General features: G+C 49.4%; 1 protein-coding gene across 4 annotated transcripts in view; it reads left to right on the top strand.

Moving 5' to 3' along the window:
• Positions 1–975: 975 nt before the first annotated feature.
• KSR1 (kinase suppressor of ras 1) overlaps positions 976–13,717 on the top strand; it is a 50,311-nt gene continuing 37,569 nt past the window's right edge. For all 4 annotated transcript variants that reach the window (XR_007207759.1, XM_048325004.1, XM_048325003.1 and 1 more), the window contains exon 1: positions 976–1,253. Coding sequence is in view for 3 of the 4 variants with exons in the window: in XM_048325004.1 (XP_048180961.1) it covers positions 1,029–1,253 (225 nt within the window). In the remaining variant the exon portion in view is untranslated. The remainder of the gene's footprint in view (positions 1,254–13,717) is intronic.

Here is a 13,717-nt window from a genome sequence, read left to right as displayed (position 1 = left end):
TAAGGAGGCTGCCTTCTTCTGTCAGCAAGGTACAACCTAACTGCCTCTCTGGATCCCTCATGTCAGATGAACAGTCCCAATTCTAATAATTGGGAGATGAGTGGTTCCTGCACTGACAGCTCAGCTCTGTGTGAGCCCATCAGAAAGGCTGGCTATGAAACCAAATGTAATGCAGCTACCTGGACTATTTTTCTCACATCTCCATTGTGAAAGCTGAAACCACAGGGATTCCACAAGGCTATCATAAAATGCCCTCCTACTCATGATATGGATGAACCCACACACCTATTGCACTCAAAGCTTATATTCACGAAAATACGTTTATCGTAATGCCCGCTCACACCTGCCCTGGGCTGGGCAGGTCCTGCTTTCTCCAGGGGCGCGGAGCAGAGCCGGCAGCGGGCTCCTCGAGGCGAGCAGCAAGCCCTGACATACCTGAGGGGAGGCTGCCAGGGCGGCGAGGGGCTGAGGCGGGCGCGGAGAGGGGAGAGGGAGGCAGCGAGACGGGAACTGAGGAGCCGAGGCGGGCGCTGAGGGGTGAGGCGGGAAATGAGGGGTGAGGGACACGCTGAGGGGAGCGCCCCGGGCCCGCGGCGAGCACTGAGGGGTGAGGCGGGAAATGAGGGGTGAGGGACACGCTGAGGGGAGCGCCCCGGGCCCGCGGCGGGCGCTGAGGGGTGAGGCGGGAAATGAGGGGTGAGGGACACGCTGAGGGGAGCGCCTCGGGCCCGCGGCGGGCGCTGAGGGGTGAGGCGGGAAATGAGGGGTGAGGGACACGCTGAGGGGAGCGCCCCGGGCCCGCAGCGGGCGCTGAGGGCGGCGGCGGGGGCGGAGCGGGCGTGCTTGCGGAGCCCGGCGGCCGCGCATGTACCGCGCGGTGATTGCCCGGCGAGTGCGGCGGGGCGGGGCGGGGCGGGCCGGGCCGGGCCGGGTCACCTCCCGCCCGCCCGCCCGCCTCCCTCCCTCCCGCCCTCCCTCCACCGCTCCCCCGCCGCCGCCTCGCCTCCCGGCCTCCCTGATGCCGAGGGATGGATAGAGCGGCTGCCCTGCGAGCCGCCGGCATGCTGGAGAGGAAGGAGCGGAGCGGCGGCGAGGCGGCGGGGCCGCGGGGCTTGCCGGCAGTGCGGAGCACGCTGCAGCAGTGCGGGCTGCTGCAGGACCTCATCGACATCTCGCTCTCCAACCTGCGCGGGCTCCGCACCAAGTGCGCCGCGTCCAACGACCTCACGCAGCAGGAGATCCGCACGCTGGAGGTACGGCACGGGCTGGCAGCCGCGGGCGCCGCAGCGGGGCCGCGCCCGGGGCCTGCCGCTGCCCGCCGCCCTGTCCCCTCGGCACCGGGGCCGCGCCGCGCCCGCTCCTCCCGTGGGCCGAGCGGTGTTGGCGGGGGTAGCGGCGCCCCGGCCCCGCCGCGGAGCTGTCAGCGGGCTCGGTGCTCCCGGCGCGGCGCGAGGCTCCCCGCCATGGAAGCCGCGGAGCGCGGTGCCGGCGGAGCGCGGACAGGTGCGGGGCAGCCCCGCGGGTGCCCCGGGCTGCCGGGCGGGTGCGCGGGAGCTCCGTGAGGCCGTGCTCCGTCGCCCCGCCGCGCCCTGCGGCCTGTGCCGGGCTCCCGCGTCCCTGTGGAGCGGGATGCGATGTGAGGCGCGGAGCAGAGGTGACTCGAGGCTCCCTGGCAAGAGGTGCGTCCCCACACCGCTGTCCTGACGAGCTGGGAAGACTCCCGTTTGCCTCAGGTCCTTGGTGCTTGCTCCTGATGGCTCCTGCCCTCTGCTCCGGGCCTGTCTCTCTATCCCTGGCTCAGTTTCACTGATCTAATCTGATCCTCCTTTTCTCTCTGTTGCTGTGGCTCAAACAGCATCATGGGCCGGGCTGGAGAGATGTTTTGCTGTTAAGAAAGATTATACGCAATTCTTCAAGCACGAAACATGCGCTGTTGTGATGCTCTCAAAGAAGCGCTGAATCTGTACAAAAGTCTGCATAAGTATTTAGAAAGGGAAGGTAGAAGTATTTTTCCTTACTTCATTTGACCTTTAGCTACTTAAATAACATTTCCTTTTACCTTCTGTGCAGGTAATTTTGCTCTAAGCAAACAATCCCTTCCTGTCCCCTTCTTTGATTCAAGTTTGATGTAAATGCTAAGGCTCCTCTTCTCTACCTGGTGGTGGAGACTGTGGAGCTGGATAGAGCACTGGGCTTTTTTAGGAAGAAAGATCATCACAACACTGTAACTCTAATAAACCTACATGCTGAAAAATCCATCACATGAGAAATTAAGGTTGGGAAGAAAACTGTGAAACAATAGGTTGTAGGTAGCTTTTGGCACAACCTCGTGGCAATCTATCATTCTTCCTTTATTCTTTCTCTGATATTTTTTGTGGTTTTGTTTGGTTGAGTGGTTTGTTTTGTGGGGTGTTTTGTTATGGTTGGTTCTTCCCCCCAAATTTATAGTGCTGTTCTTCCTCCTGTCACTTCCAAATAGCATTCAAAAGGCTATTCTCTGTGAAACAATATTTGTATAGCCTTTTGGCAGCCCTGCCGACGGCCTTTTTGATGCCCAAACAATGTCAATCAGCATCATTTCGGAAAATGATCATCACTATTTTTCTAGCGGACTTTTTCTAAAAGAAAACCTTTATTCACAAGGTATAAAGGCCTTCTATCATCTTGAGGCTCTTCTTAAAGCAACAAAAGCTGTTTCTAGTGATAGTTCTTGAGTGTGTGCACGCAATCCTCTTCAAACAAATGGGTGCCACATTGACTGATGATCATAAAATTTATGATCAGAAGAAAATCTCTTTGATGTACAGTCCAATATGTGATTTCTCTGGGAGTTCAACCAAGTGCTGGATGTCTGCTCACATGTGGAGCTGTGGGCATGGCTACAGACTCCATGTTCTTTGCACTGTTCAATTGCATGTACCAAAATACATGTCAGGCATAGCCTGAGTCTTGTGCTTGACTGTGCCAGGCAGCAATCACAGAGCCGGACTGCAGGAGCTTAAGGTCTGTGTTTGCTTCCCCAAGCTGTCATTGCTCATGATGCACCCTAGGGAGGTGGGCCCAGAGCTGTCTCAGGTACCAGGTGGAGTTCCTGTGCCCTGATTCCTGTGCCAGCAGTGCCACTGTGGCTGTGTGCCTCTGCCTGTGGGGTTGTGTCAGCACAGACACGAGCTCTGGTCCTGCAGGGAGCCGAGTACTGCTGGGTGGACTGCGTAGGCAGCTCCTGATGAGTCCGGAGTGGAGCTGGCAGCTGGGAGCTCGGAGATCTCCAGGGCCTGCTGTGCTTCCCTGGTGGCCTCAGCGAGTCACCAAATGGCTCTGTGGGTCGTGATTAGTGGCTACTGGTGGTGCAGTGCTGTGAGCCACATCTGTACTGTATGTCTGTCCTGAACTGCGAGCTCATCTAGGCTGGGGCTGAACCCTCACAGGGCTTTTTTTCTGTGCAAAGACTTCAGAGGAAAAAGAATTACGAAAACTTAGTACCATTAGTATAACTGGTAAACTGTGTAGTGAAGGTACAGAACAGAAAGCAGTGCATGCTCGTGGCTGTTTCTGATCCCAAGGTGAGCACAGCCCTGCAGTTTTGAAAGTAGTTGTAAGGTGAATGGAATCCACAGCCTAACACAGCAGTGCAAACTCATCTAAATGCTTGTGTTATTTTTCACATAGACACACTGGTGGTCCTTTTGCCAGGGCTTCCCTCTGTGCCTCAGGTGGCTGTAACGTATGGCACATGATTCATCATGTGTATGTCGCCAGGTCAAGAACACCAACCTAACCAAGGGCACTTGGGCTCATACTTAGCTCCCTCCCATTTACTGCAATGCTTCAAGTCCTTCCTCGTTCCTCTTGCTTGTAAGGTGTTCTCAAAATAAAGCACATGGTAGATAAGGATTTCAGACTGGACCTTGGCAGGTACAGATAAGCACTCACGGTGGCTCAGAAGAGTGCAGGGAGAACTGAGATACAGGAAGGAGGGGAAAGAAAGGGCTGTGGGAATTGTTTGCAAAGGATGTGTTGAGTGTAATGTGTTATGTGAGCTGACCCTGTTTCACATGTTGGAAGGCCGTTTCTTAGAAGGGCAGGGAGTTTCCCTGTCGTGGAAAGTAGGTTCTGTTAGTTTGGTTATTAGCAGATGGGGTTCTTTGACGCCACAAGGTCTGCTTTGGGTTTTTTAAGTTTTATATGTACTGCCCGATAAGTGCTTGAGTGTTTTTCTTTTTACCCAGTGCTGGTCTGTGCTTTCAGTTCTGTCTTAGCAGGTTTACTCACTTCTCAAGTTGACTACAAAACTGAAATGGAAAATAATGGTAATTTTAACTCATATGTAAGAGAGTAAAAAATGTCTTGCCAGGCAGTGAGCATCCAGTGTTGTTCCAAGCATCTTTGGAAAGAAATAGCTCTGTCAGTCTACCTCTGTCCTTACACTAATCCCTTGTATGACTCAAATTGGTTTTGCAAAGTTAGAAACATATTATTTTTAGCTGTATTTCTTTGTGAAAGCAGTATCTTTCTGGATTTATTTCCCTGGCTGGGAAACTGCTGGTGGGACTAGACATCTGTAGTGAAGCACATCCAATTTCCAACCGCAGCTCAAGCCAGTCTGTTGGAGGTGAGAAGGAGAACACAGTCGCAGGTGCTGGCAGCAGGAAAGGTTCCTGTGGTTTCTCAGCTGGAAACAGCTGGTTTGGTGAGCTGTGGGAATCCCCAGACTAAGTGGGACACCTTCCCCCAGCCCCCCCACTTTTCACTGCAGCAAAGGTGAGGCAGGAAGGCTGAACTGCGAGACCTAGAGTGGATTTAGACTGCAGGTGTATCTTCTTTCTAACTGGGTTCTTTCCTCAGAAGAGCTGACTACAGTGGCTCTGGCACGGCAGCTTCCTCCAAACTGGTTGTGGTGGGAGTGTCGGGGTGAGGCAGTAGCGCACATTCTGCCTGCACTTTGGGAAAGCTGTCTTCCTGGCTCTCTGGCCAGACTAGATCTGTGATAGAGACACTCCTGGCCCTGTGTGCAAAGATCAGTTTGGCTTCTGCCTCAGGAATGTCCTCTGTTCAGCACCTTCAGCAAACAGAGTACCAGATCAGAAAGCCTGACTCCAGCTGTGCCACAAATAAGTCAGTCTACTCTCCACAAATCAGTTGTTCACAGTGGCTGAATGGTACCTGTGGATTAAATCTGTCTGAACTTGCTTAGGCATTATCTCAATTCATTTGGCAATTTGTCTAGAAAAGGCTTATCTTACCAAGCAATCTCTGAGCAGAAACAAACACTTCGAAAATGGGGGGAGGCATGAGAGGAGAGGAAGAGGGATTGTAATAGTCCACACTTGCAGACTGGAAGTTGGGCATGTGGTATGCATAAGGGAAGGACAACTGTGTTTGTGAATTGGAAGTAGTGGGAGTAGTGAATTTTTCAGGCCAAACTGCAACCTGTAGCCACATGTTTATGAGCTTTGTTCAGCTGAAAAGACTTCCTTTCCCAGCAGGTCTTATGTAAGAAAAGAAGAAAGTCTCTTACTTCATCTTACTTTTTGCATATATGCAACACATTTGTTTTACTTGAAGTGTCTTGTGTTTTTGTAGGACTCTTTTCTTAAGTTTGTGCACTTCATGTACAAAGTAGTCTTCAACAGAGATTCTGTTTGACTTGGAAGGAGGGAAGACCATATATGATTATCTAGTCTGCAGACTTCATCTTTCCTTTGTGACAGTTATGATCAGAATTTCCACATCATAATGGAATTTAGCACATCTAAATGTTGACACAAAAACTCAGCAGCAGTGTTTTCACTTACCTGGAGTTCCCAGGACAAGCTCTGGTGAGCAGGTTATCATCAATATGAAGATAGGACAAGGGACTCTTCACTTTTCTGTCAAGCTCTGTGTGCTTCTTGCCTTGGGTTGGGTTCCATGGTGCACTGATTGGGAAGCAAGAAATGAAATGTCAGAGTAGGGCTCTGTGCTGTCTTTGCCTTTCTGAGGCTACCTGTGTGGTCGCTGGATTCTGGTGACACAGCATTATTCCTGCTCATCTCCTGCAGCCAGCTTGGAGACCCTCCCAGCCCTGGAGCTGCAGTGCAGGAGCTCAGCAGAGCCTGGCTGGGAGCTCTGTCTGTCTGTGCCTGCACACAGCGACAGGAACCCACAGCCTGCAGTGCCACACAAGCCTCAGTCTCTGCATATGACTTCTGACCTTTGCTGCGTGCACAGAACTGATCTAATCAGGGAAGTAGCCAAGCTGAGCCTCAGCTGTGTCCAGCTGAACTCCTGGTTGTGACCAAGCTTGCCCAGATCCCACCTGTGCAGAACTTGGGCTGCTACTCCAGTTCAAATGCTGTGAACTGCATTTTACCCAAGGAAAGCCCCGATCGGTGTTCCAGCTGCACGGTAGAGACAGATGTACAGCTATGAGTCAGCTCGGGGTACACAAATTTATCACCTGGTTTGGTCATAAATAGGAACACTTAACAAAGAAGTCATGTGACATACCAAATTATTTAGGGAATAGTTTCGCTTACAGTGATATTTCCAACTGAGACAGTGTAGTCTATCAGATGCTTGAGGGATAAACCCTCACCTTTCTTTTAAGGTTAATATTTCTTACCCTTATTTTCAGCTTAGAGGGATTTTTTTCTTTTTTAAATAAAAGGAAAATGGTACTGAAAGCAAGCCTGGCTATCTCCCACTGCTTGGGGGCTTGGAGAATATATTGGCTGGATTACTGCTGTGGTGAAAGGCACACAGTCATGTATGGATGATCCTGACTCAGCCAGCTCTCAGACTTCTCTCCTTGCTCATTTCTCACTCCTGTGGAGCAATCCCACACAGTCGACACTACCAGCAGCACGGAGTTGCCACAGCAGGTGAATCTGGGGGACAGAGGCTCTCTGAATCTGGAAACACACCTGCTCCAAAAGAAACGGGGAATTCTTCCAACATATGACTTGTGTGCAGTGGTGCATGGAAGTGTCATGGGCATTCCTGCTTCTTGGTGGGAGTCTGCACCTAGTCAGAGTAGCACATGATTAGGAAACAGTTTGGCATTCTGGCTTAGCTTTTCCTGCAGCCAGTCCTCGTTGTCGTAGCCCCCAGAATCTAGAACAGGATCAGTCCCCAGTTAAACTAGTTAAACTCTGCCTTGCTTGTAAGGTGGGACAACTGGGAAGCACCAAAGTTTACAGGTAGTCAGAGAGGCCTTTTGCCTTAAGCCAGAGCTGCACAGAGCTCCTGTGCCACCTACGGATCCCCGAGGCGTGTCCCAGCCAGCCCTGCTCCCACTGCACAGCTCCAAGGACATGAGGTAATCACTGCTGCAGCTGTGGTGTTCACTTGTACCTGTGCTAGGTGACAATCACCTGTTCTGTGTCCTTATTGTGAACCTGCTTTTTGCACAACCTGTTTAAAATGAGCCCTGGAGCATTCCTGAGGTGGAAACTCAAACCTTAGCTTAGGCCCTGCTCTTGGGGCTTGAGGGAATCACAGCTCAGGCTGATCACAGGTATCTGGTGTTCATCCGGCTCTAAGTGCAGCACAGGGGGCTGAAGTCTGAGCTGTTGCGGTTGGAGGTAGATAGAAGATCCAAATCTCATTGGACTTACACACCTGAGCTCAAGATTGTTCAAAATCTGTCTTTAAAGTTAAAATATAGTTGTCATTTCTGTGTGTATTCCAAAGTGAGCAGAGGCCAGGTCTCTCATTCCTTTTCTGCCTAGTGACAACATCCAGTTGGTTCTGAGTGCATCTTGGGGAAGCAGGTAAGGATCACAGGACACTTAAGCAGCAGAGTAAGGAATCATGCTTTGGTCGGGGCTACGGAGTGCCCCTGATAGGATGATTAGTAGTTATCCCGCATGGAAGAGCTCTAATAGCAGAGGCTGTGAGCTGCTCTTTAGAGCAGTAATTAACGTGGCACTGAGGAATGCTGCTGGGATGCAGCAGATCCAGGCTCTGATCTGGTCTGATCTGATGCTGCCAGAACAGGTCATTGACCCCAGTGTTCAGCACGAAGCCAGAAGCCTCAGGGCTGGCGCCTTGGAAATCTTCAGAAGCCTTTTGCAGTAAGTTTAGCACCCTCCTGCCCAGTTCTGCTCTCCTTATGTGCTTCTAAAACGTGGGTTTGTTGATTTATCAAAGAACTTTCACTTCTGTTTGAAACAATCTAAATTTGGAAAGGAAGTCTTCAGCTCCTCATTGTTGCTGTGTATGGGTTATTGTTGAGGCCTGCAGGTTCCAGTGTGAGGTTTTATTTTTAGTTATTAGTGATGTTGAATAAACTGAAGAGAAGAAATAATTACTAGGTCTTACAGCTTGAGAACTACAGATTGATTTTTGGTCATCACCGCTAAGAGACATTGCTAGGAGAGATAATGGGCTTGTCAGTAAGTGCGGTCACGGGGAGACGTGTCCATGCCCCTCATGCTGCCTGCAGTGCTCTTGGAGAACCTCTCCAGACCTGGTTCCTACCAATTTTCTAGCAACATTTTTCTTCTTCCAGAGCAGTTTTTTCCTTTTATTTCTAGAGTAAGCTAGAGGACTAAATCCTGCTTTAAAATACAGTTACATAGCTCCTCTGAAATAAGCTGAAATAGGGAGATTTTGTTTTTTAAAGCTTCCTGACTTTTTTGTATGTCTCCTTAAGAACTGTTCTTTATCTGCCAAGAAAAACATCTCAGGCCTTTTGTCTTTATGAGCAAAACTGAAACTTTCCACAAAGTAAAACATTTCTTACGAAGTCTTCTAACTTTAATTTCCCATAATTTCTATAGAGACAGGTCTGAGTGGCTCATGGCAGCATCAGCTAGTAGAATGAAACTCTCTGAGTGCAGATCAGATTAAGTGTTTTTCCCCCTCATTTTAGTGAATTCTGGAAGCTATGCCCTTGTCTATCCTCCCTTGTTTTAAGGAAACAATTGACTAAAACCCACAGGTGTTGTTCTGAGGAGACTGATCTGCTTGGGCAGTTTTGCACAGGCCTTCAGCCTTCTCCCTTTGGAAGAAGGAAGGTTGCAGGTTTTTCTTTCCTTTTTCCTGTGAAACACAAGGGTGTCCAGAATAGCTCTGAAAGAGCCAATTTGAGCACAAACACCAAAGACTCTTAGCATTTGTTCACACAGCTAAGCTGGGAGAAACCCCAGAGCAGATCTCAAAGGGCTTGTCAGCCCCACTTGTATTCAGACAGGATATTCTGTGTGTTGAAACTGGTTTGGTCTTGCTTTGTGGGTCAAGTGTAGTATTTGTAGAACCACCGGCTGACTGCTAAAGGTCTGATTTAAGCACTGCTGTATTGGTACATTTTGTCTGGGTATAACAAGACAGTTTCTGTGGGATGCCTCTCCATGCAGCCTAAATTCCTGAGCCATTTGCAGTCACGGCTATGGACTGGAGTGGAATCTGTGGAAACTCATGTTTGGAAGGAGAAAGGAAAGCTACTGTGATCTGGGTCTTTAGCTATTGCACTGAAACACTGGCTGGGTTTGTGCTGAGACTGCATTTGTAGGAAATGCAGTCCTACTTTGGGAGATGTTTTCTGTAGTGATGCTGAATACACCTCTGTAGCAGTAATTACCTGTTTACCTCTCACTAAGTGGGCCTTATCAGTTCTCACCTGCCAGTCTGTAACTGGAAGGGTAGCTGACTTAGCAAGAGCTAACTGAACACTTCTGCTAGGATGACATTAATGTTCAGTTTTTAATTCTTGTGGAAACTAAATCTGCAACACCATTGTGCTGCCAAGGCAGGTTCCAGTTCCACTGATGTGTTCTTTCCTTATGTTTTTCTACTGTGCTATTCAAATTGCTTCAGTTGCCAAGAATAACTAGTTTGGGGTTTGAGGCGAAGAGCTTTGCAGCGAATGGACACCTGGCAACATAAGATTTCAAACTGAAGGCAGTGGCAGCCCTGCTGCCAGTGCAGTGAGCAGGGAGTATTCTGGCAGCAGATGCAGTGGTGGTGCAGCTCTGAGCTGGAGTCCATGGGAGTGTCTGGGGGTTCCTTGCAGCTCCTCTCTGCAGTCAGTCCAGCTGCTCTTCTAGTGAAGGGGCAGATCCTGCCTCTAGCATTTTATTAACAGATTTTTCAGTGTCCTTTTGAACTGTTGTGCAAAAACAGGACATGTTTGTCACTGTTAGAGACTACTGCTGTACACCAGAAGAGCTCTGAGCTTGCAGGGGAGCTTACAGAGACACCCATGCTCGTTTCTAGCCTTCTTCCTTATGCTAACATAGCCAGGAGTAGCTAAATCCTACTAGGCTTAACCTGCATCCTCTTTCCAGTTCTCTTAATACAAAATGCTTCTGGTTCTTCATCTTTGCTAGGCAGGGCTCCACGATGTCCCTGCTGCCCAGTGCCTCCTGCCTGTGCCTGCAGTGGCTGTGTCCTGCCTGTCCCCACTTTGCGGTGTCTCTCCAGCTGCTCAGCTCTGCTGCAGGCTTTGTCCTCTGGCCCCAGCGCTGTGACAGCCTCTCCAAGGCCCCACAGACATGGCCTGACTCAGCAATTTTCTCAGTTCTGGCTTGATCTTTCCTGCAGCTGTAAAACCAAGGTGCAGGGGGGAAGGGGAAACACATGAGGAAACACATGGTCTGATCCCTGCCTCTCCCTTTCACTCCTTGTGGACCCTCTACATAAATAGGCTGGCTCAGCCCTTTTGGTCTTCCTGTATTCCTGACACGAGGAGCCTGGTGTGAGGTCTCTGCCATCGCAGGCATGGCCCCTTTATACTGCAAAGAATAAAGTCTCCACATTCAGGCTGTATTTTACAGGGTGGGTTAGGAGCATGGTCTGTCAGCTTCCCTGACAGAGCCTCAGTGGTGTGGGAACAGCATCAGTGAGCTCTGCAAGTCTCTGCATTGCTAGAATTCTTTAGAGTTCTTCTAAGTGCTGAGCCTTCAGCCTCTTCATGCAAGTAGCTGTGGCTTTGAGAGTTATCTAACCTCAAACTCTGGGAGAGAGAACATGGGAAGGTTGGAGAGCTACCCTGATGCATGAGGGATTTTGAAATTTATCAGTAAGAAACACTCATTTCTTTGGGAAAAATAATTTTGAGAGGTTTTCCTCTAAGATGTCCTGGTGCCACCTGTTTGCAGGGAGAGCGTGGTGTGGTTCCTGTGCTGCTGTGCAGGCCCTTGCCAAGCTGTCTGAGGATAAGACTTCCTACAGCACGTGACCTTCCTGCCCTGAAAGGACAGGCATTCTGGGAAGGGCACTTTGCGAGTTAACCTGCATGGCAGCAGTTGTGGGACCTGCCAAGGAGAGGGTCGAGTTTGGCAGTGCTAATTTCTGAGGTGCTGAAATAGTCGAACAACTTCCCCCTGCCCAGTCCCAGTATGACTGCAAACAGAGCAGAGCTTCTGGGAGGTCGGGGTGGGTACCACGGCACAGCTTTGGTCTCAGGTAGCTGCACCAGAATCGCATTTAATTACTTTTCAGTATTCCCAGCCTGGAAGTCCCAGGACTCCCCTACCTGCTGGCTGCTGCTCAGCACTAGAACACACAGCAACCACCTTCTAACCTCTTCACTTAAGACATGAGGTGCCCAAATGCTGCCTGTGAAGACAGCCAGCGCTCTTGCTGTGCCTGCAGTGCCCAAAGGCAGGATGAGGGAGTAACCTCCAGAGCAGCCAGGTGGAGATCACCACAACTCAGTGCAGATGAAGGTACCTTCCTCGAAATTATTTTCCCATGTTCCAATGAGCTTCTGCTTGCCATCTGCCCTTCACACAGTCGTCATATCATGTCTGTTCTTTAAAAGACAATTCAATTAGATCTTCTTTCAGTAGGTTTTAATCAAGTGTTATGGGGTTGCTGGTGAATTATTTACAGCCATATCACTTGATCTGCTAAAGGTATCATGTAAGTGACATCTGTAGCAAAGAGTAGAGCTGGCTTTGACTGAGGACCCCACTTATATTCCTTGGGGTTGTCCAGTTGACATCAGATGAATGTCGGGTTATGTGAGCCCACTTTCCTTTACAGGAGTAGCAATTGAATGTGACTGTACTGAAAACAAGGGAGTTGAAGCAGTTTAAAACTAGGGTAAGAGCTGAATTTAGCTCTCGTCTCTGCTGGCTCAGTTCTTTTATAAGTGCCTTTCAAGGTTGAATACCTTGAACAGCATGGCCTTGACCCTCGCTTGAAGCTCCAGCTATTTAAACACAAGTACTGTTGTACTGTCTTCAGACTTGGTCTGATGTTAGTGTGTTTTGAATGAGCAGGGGAGTAAAAAACAACACTCATATAGCAAAGAATAACCAGCTGAGAAAGTGGATATTTTTAGAATACAGAAGGATTCTTTTTCTGCCTTATTTCACCTGACCCTTATGTTGGTAGAAATTCTACAGTTATAAGATAACCTTTCTTTTTTAATCTTGTTGAATGCGTGTTTCAGCCACATTGCTCTTTTGCCAGTTCAGCTCCCATTCTGCGTGAGAGAGCCCCAGCATGAGGCTGCCATCCGTCCAAGTATACCTGGAAGTTTACAGCAATAACTGTTCAGCTCCCTCGTAGCATTCAGAACCAACACTTAAATGTTCTTCTCCCTTTTGAGCCATGTATGTGGCAAGAAATGTATTATACGATGGTCTCATCCATAACATGCAAGTGCTGCTAACCATGGCCTAAATAATACTTACTGTTGGTATAAAGATTTAATTTGCTCACACCTATCTCTGTGCCACCGAAATGATTACAGGAATACTTTAAAGTCCAATTACTCTTAAGCTCTTTCTCTGAATTTTGAAGTGCTTGAACCTTTTCCTGGGGCTGAGAGTGAACTACTAGTACAGCTGGCAATCAAGAACTGTACGTAGGAAAGCGCCCCTACCAAGCCCAACCCATGTGTTCTTTCAGTGGGTAAGTGCAGTTGTTTGACTTTAGGGAATGATGTTCAGGGAGGTCCTGGAAACCCCCCAAGAGACGATAGAGAATTTAGCAGGTCACTGTATCTCGTTGGAGATCATTGTGTGTCATGAGCCTTTTGTGAAGGACAAGACTAATTTACAATTTAATTGTGTTGAAGTCCTGGATGTGTCAGCATGCTTCACAGGCTCTTCAGAAGGGACAGTGGGGTGAGAAGTTGTGTATTCTGCAGTTCCCCATGCCTACCTCAACCCATGCTTTGATCCTTCCTCATTCTCCAGAACGACCAAAGACAAGGAGGGAGTTTTTAATGTTGGCAAGTGAAAGCTGAGTACCTTACAGTCTCACTGAGAGGAACTGAAAGCAGTCGGCCTAATCATGAGAGGCTTTTCTAACTTCTCTTGGCAAGTAGCAAGGGCAGACACATTTCAGAGAAAGTGCTTCTGGTCCTGATTTTATTTAGTGTTTGGGAGGGACATTGTGGAAGTTGGGATAAGAAGGGAATTAACTGCACCTTTATTGCACTGTAACTGTCACATTGCTGTTGCAGATGGCCTGGCTGGGAGACAAAGGGAGCCTTAGCATTGCTTATCTGGGTTGGATATCTGGAGCACACACACAGCTGACAGGTTACCTTCGAGTCTCAAGGTTCAAGTTCAAGTGACACTGTACAGTAGTTGGCTTTATAGTGGTCCCTCTCAGCTGCTGTGGAACCCACAAGTGTTTTCCTCTCTCTGCCTGCCATTGCTGTTTGTTGGTTCCATATGGCTCATCCCTGGTCCCAAGCCTTGGGCAGCTGCTGGGAGAGTCTTTGCAGCAGAAGGTGCTGCTCCGTGTCACTGAGAGCCTTCCCCTCCCCCAG

Source organism: Corvus hawaiiensis, chromosome 20, assembly GCF_020740725.1.
Source record: "Corvus hawaiiensis isolate bCorHaw1 chromosome 20, bCorHaw1.pri.cur, whole genome shotgun sequence".
NCBI classification, from domain to species: domain Eukaryota; kingdom Metazoa; phylum Chordata; class Aves; order Passeriformes; family Corvidae; genus Corvus; species Corvus hawaiiensis.
This window is presented reverse-complemented; position numbering and strand designations above follow the sequence as displayed.